The sequence below is a fragment of the Ovis canadensis genome, chromosome 7 (assembly GCF_042477335.2).
Source record: "Ovis canadensis isolate MfBH-ARS-UI-01 breed Bighorn chromosome 7, ARS-UI_OviCan_v2, whole genome shotgun sequence".
NCBI classification, from domain to species: Eukaryota; Metazoa; Chordata; class Mammalia; order Artiodactyla; family Bovidae; genus Ovis; species Ovis canadensis.
In genome coordinates, this window is record NC_091251.1 from 75240359 (window position 1) to 75266702 (window position 26344).

Genomic DNA, 26344 nt, shown 5'->3' on the forward strand with positions numbered 1-26344 from the left:
CATGCTAGGAAAAAAGTTCTCTAGGGACATGTTAAAGAATTCAGACCTTGAACTTAAATGAACCCATCATGGATAAAGGCAAGGAAAAACTGCTAACTGGATGACAGACTCACAAATGTAAAAGATCCAGGCAAGTTGGGAGGATGAACCAAAAGCAAGACGATGAGACAGGATATGCAGATTTCTGATACTTGGCTACGGAATAGAAAGTGAAAAGTGAAAGCCGCTCAGTCACATCTGACTCTTTGCAACCCCATGGAATATACAGTCCATGGAATTCTCTAGGCCAGAATATTGGAGTGGGTAGCCTTTCCCTTCTCCAGGGGATTTTCCCAACCCAGGGACTGAACTCAGATCTCCCGGATTGCAGGCAGATTCTTTACCAGCTGAGCCACAAGAGAAGCCCTGGCTATGGAATACTTTTGCCTAAAAAATCCCAGACAAAAGTCTCACCAGTTTATATACCACCTTATTCCTTAGCCCTAACAAGGCACTACAACTCTCCCAAGCATCTAGACCTTAGAGTCTAAGCAGGGTTCAGAAGTGAGGGCGCCTCCCAGTACCTCTCATTCTCAAGAGGTGAGACAAGTTTATGTTCCTTAAGATACACGCAAAGCCAATCACAGAGGTACTGAGCTACTCCTGCAGTGCAGAGGGTCTGACTAGGAGGCAGGCACTGCTGTACCAAAGGGGTGCCGTGTCTTCAAAGATACAGGTCTGCTGGTCCCTTGAACTGGCAGCAGACTGGTGAGAAAAAGAAGCCCCAAAGCTCAATCCTGTGAACTGAAAACAGTCTTGTGTTTAATTCAGTCTGTTCTCCTGGAGATGTTGGGGAAAATAAGGAAGTGTATCAACATGGGAAAAACAATATATAAAGAATATATAAATTTTTAAATTTAATGTAAATAAATGTATATTTATTTGTATACACATATACAAATATATTTATATTTATATACACATATATATTTGTATATACATAGATATATAAATATGTGTGTTTGTATATTTGCATATTTAATATTTATATATTTATATATGCACACATATATATAAATATGTCTGTATTTTAGGATGGGGGATGCCTGACTCAACAGTAGATCATGTGAATAAAAGGCCCATGGTCTCTAGGCCAGCATGAATCAACACTGAGAAATGTCACTGGCAAATGCTAGCTTGGGCTCGAGCCAGCTGGAAGAGAACGGTCCCACACTATTCTAGGCTGTTCTGTAGCATTGGTTACTCTCCCAAACACCTACTGGGGCCATGGATCTCAGGGTACTAACAAGCCAGATGATGTCTAGTGCAGGATAAAGAGGGTAGGGAGGGGACTGGAGCCCATGAGATCTGAGGAAAGTGGGGACAGGAGGAAAAGTCTACCTGAGAAGAAGACAGACACAGACTCTGAGAGCCACTTTCAAATAGCTAGAGGGTTTCTCCATTGAAAAGAGAGAAGACCTTCTCTCCCACACTACAGGAAGAATAAGGAATAAGAAAATTATCATGGCCACTAACACCTTGGGTTATGGCCAAAGACAAAACAGAAAAGAGATTACAGGAAGGTGGGTTCTGACTCATTAAAGGAAGAACTTTCATATAACCTGTCTGCCTAGAAAAAAGGAAGAGTGCTAACTTTCAGAGAAGTGGGACATGTAAATACTGCTACTGCTGCTGCTGCTAAGTAGCTTCAGTCGTGTCCGACTCTGTGTGACCCCATAGACGGCAGCCCACCAGGCTCCTCTGTCCCTGGGATTCTCCAGGCAAGAACACTGGGGTGGTTTGCCATTTCCTTCTCCAATGCACAAAAGTGAAAAGTGAAAGTGAAGTCGCTCAGTCACGTCTGACTCTTAGCAACCCCGTGGACTGCAGCCTACCAGGCTCCTCCATCCATGGGATTTTCCAGGCAAGAGTACTGAAGTGTGTTGCCATTTCCTTCCCCAACCCACTTCCTAACCCACTGTAAATTCAACCTCCTAACCCCTGTGCCTAAGTCCAAGTAACTCAGCTCTATTTTTTAATTAACATTCATCACCTTCTAACACACTATATAACTTATTATGATTATTGTTTATTGTATGTCCTCCTCCACTAGAATATAAAATCCTGAACAATAAAGGTATTTGTCTTTTTTGGTTCACTTGTATATCCTTAAAACCGTATACACAGGTTATAATAATGCTTAATATAAATAAATACTGAGGGGGGAAGGAAGAACGAACAGAAGCTAGGCAGGTATTCTTGATCAGGGTTCAGGGAAAGGCTACAAAAAATCTCTGTACTCCTTGAAATTTAATGCAAAATTAGGCACTTATATGCATTCTGTAGAGCAGGCTAAGGTCCTACTTGGAAAGATCCATGACCTAAGGAAAGGCTGAGGATACTTGCAGCCAATGGTCTCTGCTTAGAGCAAGAGGTTAGAGCTGAAAGATTTCCACCAACTCTGATTCTACAGTTCTGTGAAAATGCTGGTGTGCCCAGTTTGGAGGGATATGGGTCAGGGTATTAAGGCCAATTAAGGGCCCAAGAGCCACCAGACCCTGGGACAGGCCAGGGACAGCATGGTAGCTGTCCCGGGCTCAGCAGCAGATGAGGGGACAGGATGGCTTCTGAGCCTATTTTCTCACCATCCTGCCCTCATCCCCTCAGTCAAACCCAGGGGCTTCAGCTGCTAAAGAGTTGGGATCCAAGTGTGGTGGGGATAGAAGGAGACATCTATGGTGCTGAGCAATTGTGACCCTCAAGCTGCAGCAGCAGCAATTCTTAGCCCTAACACCAACCGCAGTCATACGGCACAGCACCCACTAGTGTGACCGAGACGGATACTCTCCAACATCCCCTTCCTCTGCAAGGCCATCTGTCAGGTGCAGAGGCCCACTGCTTCAAAGGAAAAAGGAGGGAGGTACCTGGTATTTTAACACAGAGCAATAGTGTCTGTTCAATAAGAATTCAGGTACATGATACTATAGTAAGCAACAGGGCAAACACTGGTTTTCAACAAATGCTCGTCTTCATTGTTCATTTATTAATTCAGCTTTCACTCAGTCCTTCCATCTATCCCGTCCTCCTTTGCCCACACCCGTCCCATCTCACGCAGTATTTAGCAAACACACACCCACACACACACAGATACCCCACCCTCTCACCATGAAGCTGCCCGTTTTGATACAATGTGCATTCAGTATAAACCCTCAGGTTAACAAAAGCCAAAGGACCCCAGTGGTTACCTTCTTGTCATCATCTGTGTGGATGCAGTTCTTGTCTGGATTCAGATCAACCACCCTAGCTTTGATCCACTCCACACCAGATGGAATCACCTTTGCTGTGGGACGGCCAGATGAGGATAATGGTTTGGCACCAGCACCCACCAGGGTCCAGATGGGCTGGTAGAAATGTGTCTAAAAAACAAAAGTATTTGGAGATTCATTACAATGTGAGGCTGATCGAAAGAGTCATAGGTAAAGGTACATGAGCTAGACTCTCCCAATTCCTCCCTCCTGACCCTTGAAGCATCACGGAGAAGTCTCCAAAAGGTTAGTCTTCCCCACCAACTCCACTGGTGTTTCCTACTATGTTAAATTCTGAAGGGCAGTAACTTTAAATCCACTTTAAGCAATAGATAATACAGTGGTCACTAAAGATAGTTTATGATTTTTTTTGCTGATCTTAGCTGAATTCTTTTGTAGGTAAGGTAGCTCAGATGGTAAAGAATCTGTCTGCAATGCAGGAGACCTTGATTAGATCCCTGGGTCAGGAAGATCTGCTGCAGAAGGGAATGGCAACCCACTTCAGTATTCTTACCTAGAGAATTCCATGGACAGAACATGGTGTCACAAAGAGTCAGACACGACTGAACAACTAACACAAAGTAGATCTGGTGTTTAACATGTACATGCTATATTTGTTGCGTTAGTCACTAAATCACATCCAAATCTTTTGCAACCCCGTGGACTGTAGCCGGCCAGGCTCCTCTGTCCATGGAATTCTCCAGGCAGGAATACTGGAATGGGTTGCCATTTCCTTCTTCACTGGGTCTTCCCAACCCAGGGACCAAACTTGTGCCTTCTGCATTGGCAGGTGTATTCTTTACCGCTGAGCCACCTGGAAAGCCCACATGCTACATAAACAAGCATACATACACACCCGGGCTTCCCAGGTGGCGCTAGTGGTAAAGCACCTGCCTGCCAGTGCAGGAGACGTAAGAGATGTGGGTTCGATCCCTGGGTTGGGGCGATCGCCTGGAGGAGGGCATGGCAACCCACTCCAGTATTCTTGCCTGGAGAATCCCATGGACAGAGGAGGATGGCAGGCTACAGTCCACGGGGTCACACAGAGTCAGACTCAACTGAAGTGACTTAGCACTTAGCACATACACACACATATTATGAGTCCATTTCCTGTACATAGATATAAAGAAAAATTAAGTCCAGAAGGCTAAACATGGTTACTCAGAAGTTTGTGAGGCGAGTCTGAAAAGTTTTCTGCCACTTTGGGGATGCTCAGAACTTCATTAACTTCCCCCTGTGTTTCCCAAGCCCATGAGGAGGACAGCAGATATCCCCAGTCAGTCCTTGGAGGCCCTCTTCTCCTTTCTCAGAGGCTTTTACACCCAAAGCCAGGAGGCATCAGATCCTACCCCCTGATACCCAAACTTTCAGTATTTTCTGGAGTTCTCTTGCTTTAGATGGTCCACTCTTGATCTCAGTTAGTTATGAAAGCCCTAGACTCAGGGTCAAAGGGCAGATTGGTTTAATAGCCTCTGAGAATTCCCATGTATCCATGGAGCAGACTGGAGGACCAAGAGATTTCAACATTATCAAAATGCCTCAAACTGGCCAGACAGAATTGCCAGCAGCCCCAGAGAGTGAAGAGGACATAGGAACAGCTTTGCAATCTCCCTACAGCCATAACGCATAGGATCAAATGGGGGCAGAGATCACCAGCTGTGAGAGCTCAATGATGTCAAGTCCATCTTGAACAGAAAAGGGAATGAAAATACAAGCTCGGATCATTTTTTTAGACTGCCAACAAGCATGAGCTCCAGCAATCCCTAAACCAGACACAGGAAGGAAAGTACCAAACACCTGAGCCACAGGCAGCTCCTCTCAGAAGCCCTGTCATGCACATCCTCACGAAGCAAGGCAGACTCCATCTCTTGAATTGTGTCCAGTGCCTCAGGGGAGCCTGTCGCATTACAAAGAGTAGACCCACGAGAGACCTTCCGTGGGATAACTACAATCCACCAGAGGCCACCTAATACAGCTCTCAGACCACTGTCATTTTAAATGTTGTCCCTGAATTAAAGTCACTTTAAAAAGGAAATTGGGGCTTCCACGGTGGCTCAGTGGTAAAGAATCCACCTGCCAATATAGGATACACAGGTTGGTATCCCACGTGCCTAGGAGCAACTAAGCCTACGAGCCATACTATTGAGTCCACGTGCCACAGCTACAGAGGCCTGGGCACCCCAGAGCCTGTGCTCTGCACTAAGAGAAGTCACGGCAGTGAGAAGCCCTTGCACGGCAACTAGAGAGCGGCCCCACTCCCCGCAACCAGAGAAAGCCAGCGTGCAGCAACGAAGACCCAGCACAGCCAAAAGTAAATGAATAAAATTTTTAAAAATAATTTTTCAAAAGGTAGGGAGAGCTGAAACTTAAACTGAGCTCTTCTATTTAAAAAAGGGGGAAATTGACAGAGAGTGCCCTACCATCTCCCCGCAGATCACAGCATACCAATCAGAGAATATAGCAAAGCCCTGGGCAGCCTCATTTGGTACAGGAAAGACTTGCTGAAAAGAAGTATGCCTTTCTTGCCCCACTCGCTCCACTAAAAAGGCATCAGGTCCATTTTGATTTTTCCTCCCAAAGATACAACTCCCCACTGGTGCATGTCTGGTTCCTTAGGAAATATTAGGCAAACTGTCAAAAATCTTGACTATTCTTCTGAAGCTCTGCTGCTGCTGCTAAGTCACTTCAGTCGTGTCCGACTCTGCACAACCCCATAGACGGCAGCCCACCAGGCTCCTCCGTCCATGGGATTTTCCAGGCAAGAGTACTGGAGTGGGTTTCTGAAGCTCTGGACAACCTTAAAATGTTAGTGCCTTACAAATACTTCCCAACTTCCCTTTTGGTGTCTGCTACCTTTTTCTGTTTCATAATCTGTTTATAATCCCTTACACTTAAATTTCTCAAACTTACTGACACATTTTCAGAGGCCTCCCCACCCATCAACTCATCATCTTTTCTCCAGACTGGAACAGGGAAAGGAAAGTGCAATGACCACCGATTTTCCTCTGGACATGAGATTGAAGGTGGAGGGTGATGTGAATTGAACTGTCTCTCTTCAAAATATATGCTGACATCCAAACCCTGGGACCTGTGATCGGGACCTTATTTGGAAATAGGGTCTTTACAGATGTAATCAATTTAAGATGAGGTCATACTGGATTAGGGCATGCCCAGGGGGCCCTCGGAGAAGGCAATGGCACCCCACTCCAGTACTCTTGCCTGGAAAATCCCATGGACGGAGGAGCCTGATAGGCTACAGTCCATGGGGTCGCTAAGAGTCGGACATGACTGAGCGACTTCACTTTCACTTCTCACTTTCATGCATTGGAGAAGGAAATGGCAACCCACTCCAGTGTTCTTGCCTGGAGAATCTCAGGGACAGAGGAGCCTGGTGGGCTGCCGTCTATGGGGTCGCACAGAGTTGGACACGACTGACGCGACTTAGCAGCAGCAGCAGCAGGGGGCCCTAGCAGTAAAGAACCTGCCTGCCAGGAGATGTAGGAGACACAGATTCGATCCCTGGATCCAGAAGATCCCGTGGAGGAGAGCACAGCAACCCACTCCAATATTCTTGCCTGGCAAGACCCATGGGCAGAGGAGTCTGGTAGGCTACAGTCCGTAGGGTCACAAAGAGTCAGACACGACTGAAACGACTTAGCACACACGCATACTGGATTAGAGTGTCCTCAACTCTCTAATGTTTATCCATTGGATTGTCTCTAAAATCTAATCCAATGACTGACGTCCTTGTAGAAAGGTCTTGTGCTGACACTAGCGGCACACAGAGAAGGCCATGTGAAGACAGGGGCAGAGACCAAGGTGATGCGCAACCAGCCGAGGAACACCAAGGACTGTCCACAACCGCAGAAGCTAGGAGAGAGGCACGGCACAGCCTCCCCTTGCCCTGAACAGCCTTTAGAGGAACCGTGGCCCAGCTAACACCTTGGTTTTGCACTTCCAGCCTCCAGAACTGTGAGAGGATAAATTATCTGTCTTAAGCCACACTGTTTATGGTCATTTGTTATGGCACTTCTAAGAAACTAACACAGAGGAGATCATAAGAAGCCAAGAGATCTGTCCTTGCTCTCTCCCTCCCCCCACCTTCTCCCAATCCTTCTGGACGACCTGCTTTTTATGCCCAGAAAGAGAAGCATGAACCTGGGAACATGGAGGCCCAGGGCATGACAGTCATCCCCACCTCAGCCCCTAACCCGCACGTGCATGTGCACAACACACACACACACACACACACACACACACACTCATAAGGGGAAGACTTACCTCGCTGGGCTCAACGATGGCCACATTCTCTGCGCCCACTTTCCTCTTCATGCGGGCAGCCATGCTGATCCCACCACTGCCCCCACCCAGCACCAGCACCTCATAGTGGCTCTTGGCTGTGAGGCTGGCCCCTGTGTGCAGCTGCAGGGGGCTGGCCTGCTGAGAGCCCAGCCTGAGGAAGCAGGTGAAGAGCCGGGCACGGGAGCAGGACACCACAGAAGCCAGCAATGTCATCTTCAGGCTGGATCGGGCTACAAAGGAACAGATAAGACTCTGATAAGGAAAGAGCCACTATGAGACTGATGCATTTTCTTTTAGGGAGGAAGGGGAGACTGGCATCTGGCCGGCTGCAGCTGGTTCCCGCCATTTCAAGACCACCCTCCCACCTGGCCATGATCAAGAGCTTCTTGAGAATGCTCCACCAGCTAAGCTTTCCATTTCTCCCTCTCCTCCTTCCTTCAGGACATCGCAGGTAAACCTCACCTTTTAAGTTCTCTCTCATAACGTGCCTGTCCCCATCCTTGTCCATCCCTAAAACGAGGGCATCATCTAGGGTAACCCACTGTCACCCTCTTCTCTCTGGCGCATTCTTCAACTCTTTCTTTGGCTTTTTGGTCCATCAGAGATGTATGAGTCTACAATTCCTTGCCACCTGAGACCTTGCTGAGAACAGAGTTCAGCAAGAAACCCACCTTCTACAGCTCAGGGTTCAGGTCACAGAAATCAGGGCCTCGGTCCCACTCAGAAGGATCCCCACAGGATCTGCTGTGCCAGGGACATGCAATTTAATCAGATCACTGGCTATAGACACATGAGCAAAGGCTCTCCACACCTTTGGCAATTTCAACCACATGATTAAAAAGCTATAAAAGGAGCCCTTCCCTAGTATCATAAAGCTATATTTTATGTAAAGAATCTGCATATCCTGCTGACAAGTCTTTTATTATATCCAATTCAGTAAAAATCTCCCCTTGATAGGTTTTCCAAGAGATGTACTTCACCTTTAGGAAAAGATGTTTCTGCTGTAGCAATTGGTGTTTTGGCAGTGAGGAAATGAAGGCTACTCAGAAACTGGCCTTGACTTCACCCCATCCCCAGAATGGGCTTTATATCTTGGATGTGATCTATCATGTAAGTTGAGGGGCCCCGACCAAAATTCCCCCCACCCTGTGTATTACAGAGCCCTAAATTTCACCATCTAGCGCCATCCTGTGGGTTCCTATGTTCCACGAACCCTTTATAAAAAGCTCCCAGCTGGGGGTACCCAGCAAGTACCCAGCTGGGGGATAATACTTACAGCTGCAAAGATCACTAACTTCTAAATGGGAACAATTTAATTTTATGACTTCCCACAGGTGGAGAAGAGGAAGGCTACACAAGGGAATTAGAGAAAGCTGGAAGGGGGAAAGGCTATGAAAGGAAGAAGGGTGGGCCCTGGAGGAGTGAGAAGGAGAAGCCAGAGTGATGATCTTAATTAGGATTAACTCTGTTCCATTGTTTTGGCACCCATGACAATTTCCCCAGTATTTCAGATCTGACAGGCAACCCAGATCTGGAGAGTGGTACACGGGGTTACAGAAACTGAGGAAGGCTCATTCACGGTTGCCACAAGTTTAAGTCAGTATGACTCTTATCAAAAACATTTCTCATCCTTTGACTCTGCTCTTCCATTTCTGGGACTCAGATCTAAGGAAATAACCTCTAATACTTAATAAGACAAGACTCTACAAAGATATATCTCACATATTCATTCATATAACAGTCAAATCTGAGTTAACTGGCTTGTGGATTGGATCTGATTTCATCCTGGTTACAGAAGAAACAACTGCAGGCTCTAGATGGGCCAGGGAAGGCTCAGGTTCCAGAGTATTCTAACCAAGGCTAATTTATGATTGCTTCTATTTAAAATGGGTAGGGGGAACAGAGATAGCCATCCACATGTCAAACTTTGAGGAAAGGTTACATAAAATATTGTTACACAAGCTGACGTATATAGTTTTTTCAAATTATGTTTACAAAGAGCATATAAAATGCTGATGTTGTGATCAGAATATAAATTGGAAATACAAGGTCAACTATGTAAGAGAAAAATGCATTAAAAAAAATAAGATGTTAACATTGGTGGTTTTCTCTGGGTTTTAGAATAATGGGTGATTTTTATTTCTTCTGCTTTTCTGTATCTTATAAACTTTCTACTATATGCATACATTAATATTATAATAATAAACTATTTTGAAGACAATAACAAACATGTTCTAAGTCCTTTCCACAAATATTTAACCTGTGAGCTGACTATCATTATCACCATTTTACAGATGATACAATTGAGGCAGAGCTCACATGTGGATTATGATTTGAACCTGGCCACCTTAGTGCCAGGGTGTCTGCTTTAAGCCACTATATCTACTATCTCTATCAACAACAAACAGTGCTAACATGAAAATCTTAAATGAAAAAATCCAGATATTTTCCATACTTTCCACAACAGGGAAACCATTTTTTTCACGGTATTGACACCTAAAATAGTAGCAGTGTTTTGATATAGCTATAATTGATTTTTTCCCTCTTCTTTGCATGTGCTTTTCTCACATTTTCTTCAATGAGTTTTAAATTTTAAAAATCAGTCAATTTGGTTTTGTTTGTTTGAGTTTTCTTTGTTTTTTGTTTCTTAATGGTAGGGACCTAACAGAAGCAGAAAATATTAAGAAGAGGAAACAAGAATACACAGAAGAACTGTACAAAAAAGATCTTCACAACCAAGATAATCACGATGGTGTGATCACTCACCTAGAGCCAGATATCCTGGAAGGTGAAATCAAGTGGGCCTTAGGAAGCATCACTACAAACAAAGCTAGTGGAGGTGATAGAATTCCAGTTGAGCTATTTCAAATCCTGAAAGATGATGCTGTGAAAGTGCTGCACTCAATATGCCAGCAAATTTGGAAAACTCAGCAGTGGTCACAGGACTGGAAAAGCTCAGTTTTCATTCCAATCCCAAGGAAAGGCAATGCCAAAGAATGCTCAAACTACAGCACAATTGCATTCATCTCACACACTAGTAAAGTAATGCTCAAAATTCTCCAAACCAGGCTTCAGCAATATGTGAACCACGAACTTCCAGATGTTCAAGCTGGTTTTAGAAAAGGCAGAGGAACCAGAGATCAAATTGCCAACATCTGCTGGATCATGGAAAAAGCAAGAGAGTTCCAGAAAAACATCTATTTCTGCTTTATTGACTATGCCAAAGCCTTTGACTGGGTGGATCACAATAAACTGTGGAAAATTTTGAAAGAGATGGGAATACCAGACCATCTAACCTGCCTCCTGAGAAATCTGTATGCAGGTCAGGAAGCAACAGTTAGAACTGGACACGGAACAACAGACTGGTTCCAAATAGGAAAAGGAGTACGTCAAGGCTGTATATTGTCACCCTGCTTATTTAGCTTCTGTGCAGAGTACATCATAAGAAACGCTGGACTGGAGAAAGCACAAGCTGGAATCAAGATTGCTGGGAGAAATATTAATAACCTCAGATATGCAGATGACACCACCATTATGGCAGAAAGCGAAGAAGAACTAAAGAGACGCTTGATGAAGTGAAAGAGGAGAGTGAAAAAGTTGGCTTAAAGTTCAACATGCAGAAAACTAAGATAATGGCATCTGGTCCCATCATTTCATGGCAAATAGATGGGGAAACAACGGAAACAGTGTCAGACTTTATTTTTGGGGGCTCCAAAATCACTGCAGATGGTGACTGCAGCCATGAAATTAAAAGACGCTTACTCCTTGTAAGGAAAGTTATGCCCAACCTAGACAGCATATTCAAAAGCAGAGACATTACTTTGTCAACAAAGGTCCATCTAGTCAAAGCTATGGTTTTTCCAGTAGTCATGTATGGATGTGAGAGTTGGACTATAAAGAAAGCTGAGCACAGAAGAATTGGTGCTTTTGAACTGTGGTGTTGGAGAAGACTCTTGAGAGTCCCTTGGACTGCAAGGAGGTCCAACCAGTCCATCCTAAAGGAGATCAGTCCTGGGTGTTCATTGGAAGGTCTGATGTTGAAGCTGAAACTCCAATACTTTGGCCACCTGATGCAAAGAGTTGACTCATTGGAAAATACCCTGATGCTGGGAAAGATTGAAGGCAGGAGGAGAAGGGGACAACAGAGGATGAGATGGTTGGATGGTATCACCAACTTGATGGACAAGGGTTTGGATGGACTCCGGGAGTTGGTGTTGGACAGGGAGGCCTGGCATGCTGCAGTTCATGGGGTCATAAAGAGTCAGACACGACTAAGCGACTGAACTGAACTGAATGATTGAGGAGTTGGGGAAATCACCAAGTAGAATGTTAATTTCTGGTTGGGAAGAAGATACTTTATGGTGAATAGACAGTCCTCATATTCTGCCTTTCTATATGATAGCAAATCTCCTCACTTTACTTTCAGGAAAACCACTTTTTCATGGTCCAACAAAACATCTTTTGGGGGGTTTTCTTGGCCACATGCCTTGTGGGGTCTTAGTCCCCCAGTTAAGGATTGAACCAGGCCCTCAGCAGTGGAAGTACAGAGTGTTATCACTGGACTGCCAGGCAATTCCCCTGACACAGAACCTTAACTCCATGGAGTTACAAAATAATGACCTAAAAGGAGGCCTGGCTAAGTTTCTGTATTCAAGCCACGCAATCTGAGGCCCTTCAACCTCCTAATTGCCTTCCAGCCTAGTACCCCATGATTCTCCTCTTAAAAGAGGAAGAGTTTATGCAAATACTTCCCTCATTCAGCCAAGAAGGCAAGTTCTATTTTATTTCAGCAGTCCCCCACAGCTTATTTCTGGATTCTGTATTAATAAACACAAAGTCCTCTGAACTAATTCTATCAACTTCATTAATAATCGTCATCAAGCAGAATGTCCCGGCCTTTGCAGTCAAATTTCAACCATAAACAAAAATTTCACAAACACAAAATAACATGTTAGAGGAAATGTTCCAAGTTTCAAAACACTTGAAAATCTCAGTAACACACTCATTCTAACAATATAATGTCATTCTAAGTTTCAGATCAGAAAAACCAAAACCGCAGTCTAATGCTATCAGTAGTGAAGGTAGGGCGTGATACAAAGTCAAAGACCAGAAAGAAACCAGAGCAATAATGCAAAATCATAATTTAGATCCCACTTTGGAATGTTGGAACATTGACCTAAACCAAGACTGGAGAAACAATCAGAAAAACCAGACAATTGAAGGAAGCAAGTCACATAATCTGAACCAGAATGAAAAAAAAAAAAAAGAAAGGCCAAATTTGACCCTGGAGTCAACAGCAAAGAAATAAAAAAATCTGTCAACAAAATAACTAAGGAGCATAAATCTAAGTCTCTGAGTCTCCCTAGAAGGTAGCCTGAAACACATATACCTGAAGTTAAGAAATAAGAATTACCAACAATGCAGGAAACGTAGCTGCTTTCTCTCTACACTCTTACAAAGTGAAACACACACTCTTTTTAAAACAATCAATAAGGCAAAGTTAACTTTCTTTTAACAAGTGCCACATTTATTTAATGGAAATAAATGTATTTCATTTATCAAATACATGTTCTAATTAAATAATGTCATACTTTTAAGTTAGATAAAAATTCCTCAATTAATCCTAAATCAATTGAGTGCTTCCTTCAAAGAATCAAAATAAATGTTCTGCTATATCTGTAGTCTGACTGAAGAAATAAAAGCCCTGCTAATTGAAAGATAAGACAGCCTGCGAGGCACCTCCTACTTACATTTCTGGCTGCTGATCTGGGGTCCTGGTCCAGACAAGTCTTTGGAACTCCACACCTTTCCACAGCCAGCCCGTCTGGGAAAATCAGTGCAGACTGCCAGTGTCGAGAGCTCCGTAATCCTGGGCCATGTGACATGCCACTCACTGGGTGTCAGCTAGGACACTTGGCTGAGTTCAAACAGAGCTGGCCTCTAAACAAGGATTATTCAGAGCATCTTAACAAAAGATCCGCCAGGCCAATAGGACTTATAGTCAATCTTTCAGTTATTTTTGCTCTTGAGGAAACTGAGGGGTCTTTGTATGGGTCACTATTATTTTATCTCAAGCCCACAACAGGCTGGGCCCTCTTTGCTTGGGGTTTCAATAACCACAAGGCCATCTTTTTAACATATCACCTTCATGGAGGCTGCCTGTTGTCTGTTTTTCCTCTTTGGTTTCGAAAGTTTACATCACCTTCATATAAACTTTCAAAACCAAAGAGGAAAAACAGACAACAGGCAGCCTCCAGCATTCGCCACCTACCCCATTTCTCCTACCTGCACTCTGGGCCTCCAGCTCCCCTATCAAGCTTACACAGAACTGTGAAGTCCTGAAGTTCTGGATCTCTGTGGGCCCCAGTCTCTGAGACACAAGTGAACCTCATCTACACACAGCATGGGTTGGGCTTATACCTACTGCCCAGGTGGCAAAATGCCTGGAAGGCTCGCCTCCTTCATTAGCTCCTCCCCCTTGGGCCTTCTGGGCCTTTTAACTAAGGTTTTTGCAGCCAAAGATGGAGAAGCTCTATACAATCAACAAAAACAAGACCAGGAGCTGACTGTGGCTCAGATCATGAACTCCTTATTACCAAATTCAGACTAAAATTGAAGAAAGTAGGGAAAACTGCTAGACCATTCAGGTATGACCTAAATCAAATCCCTTATGATTATACAGTGGAAGTGAGAAATAGATATAAGGGCCTAGATCTGATAGATAGAGTGCCTGATGAACTATGAAATGAGGTTCGTGACACTGTACAGGAGACAGGGATCAAGACCATCCCCATGGAAAAGAAAGGCAAAAAAGCAAAATGGCTGTCTGGGGAGGCCTTACAAATAGCTGTGAAAAGAAGAGAGGCGAAAAGCAAAGGAGAAAAGGAAAGATATAAGCATCTGAATGCAGAGTTCCAGAGAACAGCAAGAAGAGATAAGAACGCCTTCTTTAGTGATCAATGCAAAGAAATAGAGGAAAAGAACAGAATGGGAAAGACTAGAGATCTCTTCAAGAAAATTAGAGATACCAAGGGAACATTTCGGGCAAAGATGGGCTCGATAAAGGACAGAAATGGTATGGACCTAACAGAAGCAGGAGATATTAAGAAGAGGTGGCAATAATACACAGAAGAACTGTACAAAAAAGATTTTCATAACCCACATAATCGTGATGGTGTGATCACTTATCTAAAGCCAGACATCCTGGGAAGAGGGAAAGATGGCGGAGGAATAGGACGGGAAGACCACTTTCTCCCTCACAAATTCCTCAAAAGAACATTTCAACGCTGAGCAAACTTCACAAAACAAATTCTGTAGGCTGGCAGAGGACATCAGGCAACCAGAAAAGCAGACCTTTGTCTTCAAAAACAGGTAGGAAAAAATATAAAAGACGAAAAAGGAGACAAAGGAGGTGGGGAGGGAGCTCCGTCCCGGGAAGGGAAGCCCGTCCCGGGAAGGGAATTTTAAGAAGAGAGGTTTCCAAACACCAGGAAACACTCTCCCTGCCGAGTCTGTGGCGAGCCTTGGAAACACAGAGGGCAACATAACAGGAAGGAAAAATAGATAAATAATAAAAACCAAGAGATTACAAGCCCACCAGTAACTCCCCCAGCGGAAAAGCAGCACAGACGCCTGCATCCGCCACTGGGAAGTGGGGGCAGGGCAGGGACCGCGGGAGGCGCGGGCTGCAGTGCTTTGTAAGAATCGGGCAGGAACGCCCCACGCGCAACCAGAACAACCTAACTTGGGCTAGCAAACCAGACTGTGGGATAGCTACCACGCGAAAAGCTCGAACATAAGACCCCGCCAGGACCGAGCACAGAACAAAGGACGGAACGGAAAAAGCCGGCTGCAGACCATCCCCCGCCGGGGACAGGCAGCCAGAGCCGTAAGGTCTGGAAAGGGGCAATTGCAGACCCGGAGAGACTTTACTTACCTAACTGCAAGCAGGCTCCTTTGCTAAGACTTCTGGGGGTGCTGGACAGTCACAATCTGCCTCACGGGGTGCGCCAGCGGTCCACCCAGAAAGCTGAGCAGCAGCGGCAGAAAAGGTGACAAGCCGCGGCGACCGCGCTCGACAAACTCCTGAGCTACTCGGACCCGGGAAGGGCACAAAGCGCAGTTCCAGCCGAATCTGTGCCTCTGAGGGCTGCCTGAGGGCCGAACCTGAGCGGCTTGGACCGGGGAAGTGCACGCAGCCTAGGGCCGGCCCCAGACAGTTCCCGGCTGAGCATCGTAGAACCGGAGCGGTTTGTGCGCCGCGAGAAAGGACAGGTCAAGCGGAGCAGAGATACTGTGTGCACACGACAGTGCTATTTGTTTGCAGCATCCCCCCTCCCCACAGCGCGACTGAACTAGTGAGCCTAAAAAACCAGCAAACAGAAGTTAATCAGAGGGAACCACCTTGGAAGTGATCCCACACGGCCCATAACACCAGAAAGGGCTAGATATATATTTTTTTAATATTTTTAAAAGCATTCCTTTTTTTTTTTTTGCTTTTTTTTATAACTTTTTTTTAATTGTTAAGTCTTCTATTTCTCCTCTAATTTTTATTTCTATAACCTATTATTACTATTTTTTTTAAAGACCTTTTTTTTTTTTTTTAAGGAAAACACCATATATAGTCTTTGGATGGTTGTTGATTTTTTTTTTTTAGATTGTTTGTCTGTTTGTTTGTTTTTTAATAATTCTTTTTCTTTCTTTTTTTTTTCTTTCTTCCTTTTTCCTTCTGCTTCTCTTTAATATTGTATCTTTGAAAATCCAACCTCTACTCTAGAGTTTTAATCTTTGCTCTTAGGTGTTTATTGCCAATTTTGCACATTTAAAAACCCAAACTTCACTACCCCAGTTTACCTGAGAGCGAGATTACTGGCTTGACCACTCTCTCCTCCTCTGGACTCTCCTTTTTCTCCACCAGGTGGCCTCTGTCTCTTTCCCCCCCATCTCTCCTCTATCCAACTCTGTGAATCTCTGTGTGTTCCAGACAGTGGGGAACACCTAAGGAACAGGTTACTGGCAGGATTTGTCTCTCTCCTACTCATTCCTCTCTCTGATCCTCCTGGTCACCTCTGTCCACTTCCTCCCTCTCCTCTTCCCCGTATAACTCTGTAAATACCCCTGAGCGGTCCAGACTATAGAGCGCACATAAGGAAGTGACTACTGGCTAGTTTGCTCTCTTCTCTTTTGATCTCACCGCATCTCATTCCAGTTACTTCTAACTACCTCCTCCATCTTCTCTTCTCCTTATAACCCAGTGAACCTCTCTGAGTGTCCCTCAATGTGGAGAAACTTTTCATCTTTAACCTAGATGTTTTATCATCGGTGCTGTATAGATGGAGAAGTCTAGAGGCTACTGTAAAAATAAAACTGAAAACCAGAAGCAGGAGGCTTAAATCCAAAGCCTGAAAACATTAGAGAACTCTTGAATTCAGGGAACATTAAGCAATAGGAGCTCATCAAATGCCTTCATACCTACACTGAAACCAAGCTCCACCCAAGGGCCAACAAGTTCCAAAACAAGACATACCACGCAAATTCTCCAGCAACACAGGAACACTCCCCTGAGCTTCAACATACAGGCAGCTCAAAATTATCCCAAAACCTTTGATGTCTCGTAACCCATTACGGGTTACTCCACTGCACTCCAGAGAGAAGAAACCCAGCTTCACCCACCAAAACTCCAACACAAGCCTCCCTAACCAGGAAACCTTGACAAGCCACTGATAGAACCCCACTCAAAGTGAGGAAGCTCCATAATAAAGAGAACTCCACAAATTACCAGAATATAAAAAGGCCACCCCAAATGCAGCAATATAACCAAGATGAAGAGACAGAGGAATACACAGCAGGTAAAGGAACAGGAGAGTTGCCCACCAAACCAAACAAAAGAGGAAGAAGTAGGGAATCTACCAGAGAAGGAATTCCGAATATTGATAGTGAAAATGATCCAAAATCTTGAAATCAAAATGGAATCACAGATAAATAGGCTAGAGACAAAGATTGAGAAGATGCAAGAAAGGTTTAACAAGGACCTAGAAGAAATAAAAAAGAGTCAAAATATAATGAATAACGCAATAAATGAGATCAGAAACACTCTGGAGGCAACAATTAGTAGAATAATGGAGGCAGAAGATAGGATTAGTGAAATAGAAGATAGAATGGTAGAAATAAATGAATCAGAGAGGAAACAAGAAAAACGAATTAAAAGAAATGAGGACAATCTCAGAGACCTCCAGGACAATATGAAACGCTCCAACATTCGAATTATAGGAGTCCCAGAAGAAGAAGACAGAAAGAAAGATCATGAGAAAATCCTTGAGGAGATAATAGTTGAAAACTTCCCTAAAATGGGGAAGGAAATAATCACCCAAGTCCAAGAAACACAGAGAGTTCCAAATAGGATTAACCCAAGGCGAAACACCCCAAGACACATATTAATCAAATTAACAAAGATCAAACACAAAGAACAAATATTAAAAGCAGCAAGGGAAAAACAACAAATAACACACAAGGGGATTCCCATAAGGATAACAGCTGATCTTTCAATAGAAACTCTTCAGGCCAGGAGAGAATGGCAAGACATACTTAAAGTGATGAAAGACAATAACCTACAGCCCAGATTACTGTACCCAGCAAGGATCTCATTCAAATATGAAGGAGAAATCAAAAGCTTTACAGACAAGCAAAAGCTGAGAGAATTCAGCACCACCAAACCAGCTCTCCAACAAATTCTAAAGGATATTCTCTAGAAAGGAAACACGAAAAGGGTGTATAAACCCGAACCCAAAACAACAAAGTAAATGGTAACGGGATCATACTTATCAATAATCACCTTAAACGTAAATGGGTTGAACGTCCCAACCAAAAGACAAAGACTGACCGAATGGATACAAAAACAAGACCCCTCTATATGCTGCTTACAAGAGACCCACCTCAAAACAAGGGACACATACAGACTGAAAGTGAAGGGCTGGAAAAAGATATACCATGCAAATAGAGACCAAAAGAAAGCAGGAGTGGCAATACTCATATCCGATAAAATAGACTTTAAAACAAAGGCTGTGAAAAGAGACAAAGAAGGCCACTACATAATGATCAAAGGAACAATCCAAGAAGAAGATATAACAATTATAAATATATATGCACCCAATATAGGAGCACCGCAATATGTAAGACAAATGCTAACAAGTATGAAAGGGGAAATCAACAATAACACAATAATAGTGGGAGACTTTAATACCCCACTCACACCTATGGACAGATCAACTAAACAGAAAATTAACAAAGAAACGCAAACTTTAAACGATACATTAGATCAGTTAGACCTAATTGATATCTACAGGACATTTCACCCCAAAACAATGAATTTCACCTTTTTTTCAAGTGCTCATGGAACCTTCTCCAAGATAGATCACATCCTGGGCCATAAATCTAAACTTGATAAATTCAAAAAAATCGAAATCATTCCAAGCATCTTTTCTGACCATAATGCATTAAGATTAGATCTCAATTACAGGAGAAAAACTATTAAAAATTCCAACATATGGAGGTTGAACAACACACTTCTGAATAACCAACAAATCACAGAAGAAATCAAAAAAGAAATCAAAACATGCATAGAAACTAATGAAAATGAAAACACAACAACCCAAAACCTGTGGGACACTATAAAAGCAGTGCTAAGAGGAAAGTTCATAGCAATACAGGCATACCTCAAGAAACAAGAAAAAAGTCAAATAAATAACCTAACTCTACAACTAAAGCAACTAGAAAAGGAAGAGTTGGAGAACCCCAGAGTGAGTAGAAGGAAAGAAATCTTAAAAATTAGGGCAGAAATAAATGCAAAAGAAACAAAAGAGACCATAGCAAAAATCAACAAAGCCAAAAGCTGGTTCTTTGAAAGGATAAATAAAATTGACAAACCATTAGCCAGACTCATCAAGAAGCAAAGAGAGAAAAATCAAATCAATAAAATTAGAAATGAAAATGGAGAGATCACAACAGACAACACAGAAATACAAAGGATCATAAGAGACTACTATCAGCAGTTGTATGCCAATAAAATGGACAACGTGGAAGAAATGGACAAATTCTTAGAAAAGTACAATTTTCCAAAACTGAACCAGGAAGAAATAGAAAATCTTAACAGACCCATCACAAGCACGGAAATTGATACGGTAATCAGAAATCTTCCAGCAAACAAAAGCCCAGGTCCAGACGGCTTCACAGCTGAATTCTACCAAAAATTTCGAGAAGAGCTAACACCTATCCTCCTCAAACTCTTCCAGAAAATTGCAGAGGAAGGTAAACTTCCAAACTCATTCTATAACCCACCATCACCCTAATACCAAAACCTGACAAAGATGTCACAAAAAAAGAAAACTACAGGCCAATATCACTGATGAACATAGATGCAAAACTCCTCAACGAAATTCTAGCAATCAGAATCCAACAACACATTAAAAAGATCATACACCATGACCAAGTGGGCTTTATCCCAGGGATGCAAGGATTCTTCAATATCCACAAATCAATCAATGTAATTCACCATATTAACAAATTGAAAAATAAAAACCATATGATTATCTCAATAGATGCAGAGAAGGCCTTTGACAAAATTCAACATCCATTTATGATAAAAACTCTCCAGAAAGCAGGAATAGAAGGAACATACCTCAACATAATAAAAGCTACCTATGACAAACCCACAGCAAACATTATCCTCAATGGTGAAAAATTGAAAGCATTTCCCCTAAAGTCAGGAACAAGACAAGGGTGTCCACTTTCACCGCTACTATTCAACATAGTTCTGGAAGTTTTGGCCACAGCAATCAGAACAGAAAAAGAAATAAAAGGAATCCAAATTGGAAAAGAAGAAGTAAAACTCTCACTGTTTGCAGATGACATGATCCTCTACATGGAAAACCCTAAAGACTCCACCAGAAAATTACTAGAGCTAATCAATGAATATAGTAAAGTTGCAGGATATAAAATCAACACACAGAAATCCCTTGCATTCCTATACATGAATAATGAGAAAGTAGAAAAAGAAATTAAGGAAACAATTCCATTTACCATTGCAACGAAAAGAATAAAATACTTAGGAATATATCTACCTAAAGAAACTAAAGACCTATATATAGAAAACTATAAAACACTGATGAAAGAAATCAAAGAGGACACTAATAGATGGAGAAATATACCATGTTCATGGATCGGAAGAATTAATATAGTGAAAATGAGTATACTACCCAAAGCAATTTACAAATTCAATGCAATCCCTGTCAAGCTACCAGCCACATTTTTCGCAGAACTAGAACAAATAATTTCAAGATTTGTATGGAAATACAAAAAACCTCGAATAGCCAAAGCAATCTTGAGAAAGAAGAATGGAACGGGAGGAATCAACTTGCCTGACTGCAGGCTCTACTACAAAGCCACAGTCATCAAGACAGTATGGTACTGGCACAAAGACAGACATATAGATCAATGGAACAAAATAGAAAGCCCAGAGATAAATCCACACACATATGGACACCTTATCTTTGACAAAGGAGGCAAGAATATACAATGGAGTAAAGACAATCTCTTTAACAAGTGGTGCTGGGAAAACTGGTCAACCACTTGTAAAAGAATGAAACTAGATCACTTTCTAACACCGTACACAAAAATAAACTCAAAATGGATTAAAGATCTAAATGTAAGATCAGAAACTATAAAACTCCTAGAGGAGAATATAGGCAAAACACTCTCAGAAATAAATCACAGCAGGATCCTCTATGATCCACCTCCCAGAATTCTGGAAATAAAAGCAAAAATAAACAAATGGGATCTAATTAAAATTAAAAGCTTCTGCACAACAAAGGAAACTATAAGCAAGGTGAAAAGACAGCCTTCTGAATGGGAGAAAATAATAGCAAATGAAGCAACTGAAACAACTAATCTCAAAAATATACAAGCAACTTATGCAGCTCAACTCCAGAAAAATAAACGACCCAATCAAAAAATGGGCCAAAGAACTAAATAGACATTTCTCCAAAGAAGACATACGGATGGCTAACAAACACATGAAAAGATGCTCAACATCACTCATTATTAGAGAAATGCAAATCAAAACCACAATGAGGTACCACTTCACACCAGTCAGAATGGCTGCGATCCAAAAATCTGCAAGCAATAAATTCTGGAGAGGGTGTGGAGAAAAGGGAACCCCCCTACACTGTTGGTGGGAATGCACACTAGTACAGCCACTATGGAGAACAGTGTGGAGATTCCTTAAAAAATTGCAAATAGAACTACCTTATGACCCAGCAATCCCACTGCTGGGCATACACACCGAGGAAACCAGAATTGAAAGAGACACATGTACCCCAATGTTCATCGCAGCACTGTTTATAATAGCCAGGACATGGAAACAACCTAGATGTCCATCAGCAGATGAATGGATAAGAAAGCTGTGGTACATATACACAATGGAGTATTACTCAGCCGTTAAAAAGAATTCATTTGAATCAGTTCTGATGAGATGGATGAAACTGGAGCCAATTATACAGAGTGAAGTAAGCCAGAAAGAAAAACACCAATACAGTATACTAACACATATATATGGAATTTAGGAAGATGGCAATGACGACCCTGTATGCAAGACAGGAATAAAGACACAGATGTGTATAACGAACTTTTGGACTCAGAGGGAGAGGGAGAGGGTGGGATAATTTGGGAGAATGGGAATTCTAACATGTATACTATCATGTAAGAACTGAATCGCCAGTCCATGTCTGACGTAGGGTGCAGCATGCTTGGGGCTGGTGCATGGGGATGACCCAGAGAGATGTTGTGGGGAGGGAGGCGGGAGGGGGGGTCATGTTTGGGAACGCATGTAAGAATTAAAGATTTTAAAATTAAAAAAATAAATAAATAAAAAATTTAAAAAAAATAAATAAATAAAGCCAGACATCCTGGAATGTGAAGTCAAGTGGAACCGGGAAAGCATCGCTACGAACAAAGCTAGTGGAGGTGATGGAATTCCAGTTGAGCTGTTTCAAATCCTGAAAGATGATGCTGTGAAAGTGCTGCACTCAATATGCCAGCAAATTTGGAAAACTCAGCAGTGGCCACAGGACTAGAAAAGGTCAGTTTTCATTCCAATCCCAAAGAAAGTCAATGCCAAAGAATGCTCAAACTACCGCACAATTGCACTCATCTCACATGCTAGTGAAGTAATGCTCAAAATTCTCCAAGCCAGGCTTCAGCAATAAGTGAACCGTGAACTCCCTGATGTTCAAGCTGGTTTTAGAAAAGGCAGAGGAACCAGAGATCAAATTGCCAACATCTGCTGGATCATGGAAAAAGCAAGAGAGTTCCAGAAAAACATCTACTTCTGCTTTATTGACTATGACGAAGCCTTTGACTGTGTGGATCACAATAAACTGTGGAAAATTCTGAAAGAGATGGGAATACCAGACCACCTGACCTGCCTCTTGAGAAATCTGTATGCAGGTCAGGAAGCAACAGTTAGAACTGGACATGGAACAACAGACTGGTTCCAAATAGGAAAAGGAGTATGTCAAGGCTGTATATTGTCACCCTGCTTATTTAACTTCTATGCAGAGTACATCATGAGAAATGCTGGACTGGAAGAAACACAAGCTGGAATCAAGATTGCCGGGACAAATATCCATAACCTCAGATGTGCAGATGACACCACCCTTATGGCAGAAAGTGAAGAGGAACTAAAAAGCTTCTTGATGAAAGTGAAAGTGGAGAGGGAAATAGTTGGCCTAAAGCTCAACATTCAGAAAACGAAGATCATGGCATCCGGTCCCATCACTTCATGGGATATAGATGGGGAAACAGTGGAAACAGTATCAGACTTTATTTTTGAGGGGCTCCCAAATCACTGCAGATGGTGATTGCAACCATGAAATTCAAAGACGCTTACTCCTTGGAAGAAAAGTTATGACCAACCTAGATAGTATATTCAAAAGCAGAGACATTACTTTGCCGACTAAGGTCCGTCTAGTCAAGGCTATGGTTTTTCCTGTGGTCATGTATAGATGTGAGAGTTGGACTGTGAAGAAGGCTTAGCACCAAAGAGTTGATGCTTTTGAACAGTGGTGTTGGAGTAGACTCTTGAGAGTCCCTTGGACTGCAAGGAGATCCAACCAGTCCATTCTGAAGGAGATCAGCCCTGGGATTTCTTTGGAAGGAATGATGCTGAAGCTGAAACTCCAGTACTTTGGCCACCTCATGCGAAGAGTTGACTCATTGGAAAAGACTCTGATGCTGGGAGGGATTGGGTGCAGGAGGAGAAGGGGATGACCGAGGATGAGATGGCTGGATGGCATCACTGACTCGATGGATGTGAGTCTGGGTGAACTCCAGGAGTTGGTGATGGACAGGGAGGCCTGGCGTGCTGCGATTCATGGGGTCACAAAGAGTCAGACACAACTGAGCAACTGAACTGAACTGACCATCAGTTATTTACATTTCTCCACCAAATTACTTCCAGAAGACAGGATTCAATAAGAAAAAGTATGGAGAGACTGTGATAACAGTAACAGCTAACACTTGTTGAGCATTTTAGTTGTACTTATGGTATCTCAGAGACAGACTCCTTACAATAACTTTGTAAAGAGAGTGTTAGTATCCCCATTTTACATAAAAGAAAACTGAAGTTTAGTGTAAAGTGGAGTACCTGCTTAAGGTCACATGACTAATTGAAGATGAGAGTTTAATTCAAACTGACTCCTCCGTTGAGGAGTCTCACAGCATTAGACTTAAGAGATAACTCTAGGAAAATGCCTACCAGCTGAATTTTATTTACATTCAGATATAATGTAGACTATGCACCATGGAGTGAGATGGGAGAGAATATATGATATTAAATTTTAGTTTACTAAGCAAATTGGAAGAAAAAATTTAAGTTTTGGGGGGAATGAGCCAGGTAGAATAATAGTATTGACATTAATATAATTTTAAGGGCTCTTAAAATTTAAAAATACATACTGATATTCTTACAGTTGAAATCATTTGGATTTGCTTGCAAATATTACAAGTGGCAAGTAGGTAGGAGTGTCGGTGACACAAGATTGGCTATGAGTTGATAATATTTTCTAAATTTTAATTTTTTATTGAAGTATAGTTGATTTACGTTTCAAGTATATAGCAAAGTGATTCAGATATATATGTATGTGTGTATATATACTTTTTCAGATTATCTTCCATTATAGGTTACTATAAGATATTGAATATAGTTCCCTGCACTCTACAGTAGTAGGTCCTTGTTGTTTATCTGTTTTATATATAGTCCGTATCTGATAATTCCAAATTCCAAATTTATCCTTGCCCCTCCTTTCCCCTTTGGTAACCATAAATTTGTTATCTATGTGAGTCTATTTCTGTTTTTTAAATAAATTCATTTGCACCATTTTTTTCAGATTTTACATACAAGTGATATCATACGATGTTTGTCTCTGTCTGACTTACTTCACTTAGTGTAATAATCTCTAGGTCCATCCATGTTGCTACAAATGGCATTATTTCAGAGTTGATAATAATTTGAAGCCAATTTATGGATTTATATGGGCATTCCTTGTAGTAATCTGTGGTTTTTTTGGATATTCTGGAAAGTTGCCACAATAAAAAATTAGAATGAATGAAACAGCAAACAACTGCATATCAGGATGGACATTAGCTTGCTCTTTAGTCACTGAAATGCTACGTCTATGCATATTTCAAGTAATAGCAAGATAACAGAAATACAAGTAGCAACACAATTATAATCATACTTCCCTCCCATGTGCCTAGAACTTTACAATTCACAAGGCCCATACCTGAGCCTACACTGGAGGTATTGATACCACTTTACAAATGGGAAAACTGAGGCTCAGAGGCCCAAGGTGATCTCCCAAAAGTCGCTTGAATCTGCAGCGAGACCAGAGCCACAAAGAGTTCTTTCTATGTAAAGCAACTTTTCCTGTATGCCCTAAGGAGCAGCAATGCAGGCATTAGAAGGTGCCAGCAATTCAGAGGTGGTAAGCTCCCAGTCTGGACCTTCTCCAGCTCTAGATCTCTGGACGACCTCTTTGCTGGGCCCTCACATGCCATGCCCCAGAAGGGCAGCCTAATAGGCAGATCAAGGGACGCCTATACAACTTGGGGACCAAATTTACAGATACAAAATTAGATAATACTGAATGAGAAAATAAGTCACAATAAATGTCTGGATTCTTGGTGATTTAGGATTCTTCTGAGATCTCTGTTACTCGTGGGAGTGTCAGCATTTTTGTTCTATTCAGACCTTCAGCTAATTGTATGACACCACCCACATTGGGTAGGGCAACCTTCTTTACCCTGTCTACTGATTCCTCCAGAAACACTCTCATAGACACACCCAGAATAATGTTTAACCAAATGTCTGTGCACCCTATGGCCCAGTCAAGTTGATACATAACAGTAGCCATCACACCCTCTGACTTAAACTATCAGAGGGAAATTGTCACCATGATTGGATTGCCATGAAATTGATACCCACTGCCCCTCAAAATGCTGCTGCTGCTGCTAAGTCACTTGGGTTGTGTCCAACTCTGTGCAACACCATAGACAGCAGTCCACCAGGCTCCCCAGTCCCTGGGATTCTCCAGGCAAGAACACTGGAGTGGGTTGCCATTTCCTTCTCCAATGCATGAAAGTGAAAGTGAAGTCGCTCAGTCGTGTCTGACTCTTAGCAACCCCATGGACTACAGCCTACCAGGCTC

General features: G+C 42.5%; 1 protein-coding gene across 4 annotated transcripts in view; it reads right to left on the reverse strand.

Annotated features, from left to right (window-relative positions):
* The window catches only part of SQOR (sulfide quinone oxidoreductase), a 78465-nt gene that overhangs the window by 22360 nt on the left and 29761 nt on the right, over positions 1 to 26344 (reverse strand). For 3 of the 4 annotated variants that reach the window (XM_069596650.1, XM_069596649.1, XM_069596651.1), the window contains 2 exons: positions 7566 to 7816; positions 3225 to 3395 (listed from right to left, as the gene is read on the reverse strand). In XM_069596650.1, the coding sequence (XP_069452751.1) occupies positions 3225 to 3395; positions 7566 to 7816 (422 nt within the window). Of the gene's footprint in view, positions 1 to 3224; positions 3396 to 7565; positions 7817 to 13336; positions 13527 to 13871; positions 13977 to 26344 lie in introns of those variants that run through there. The other variant, XM_069596652.1, reaches the window with a different exon arrangement.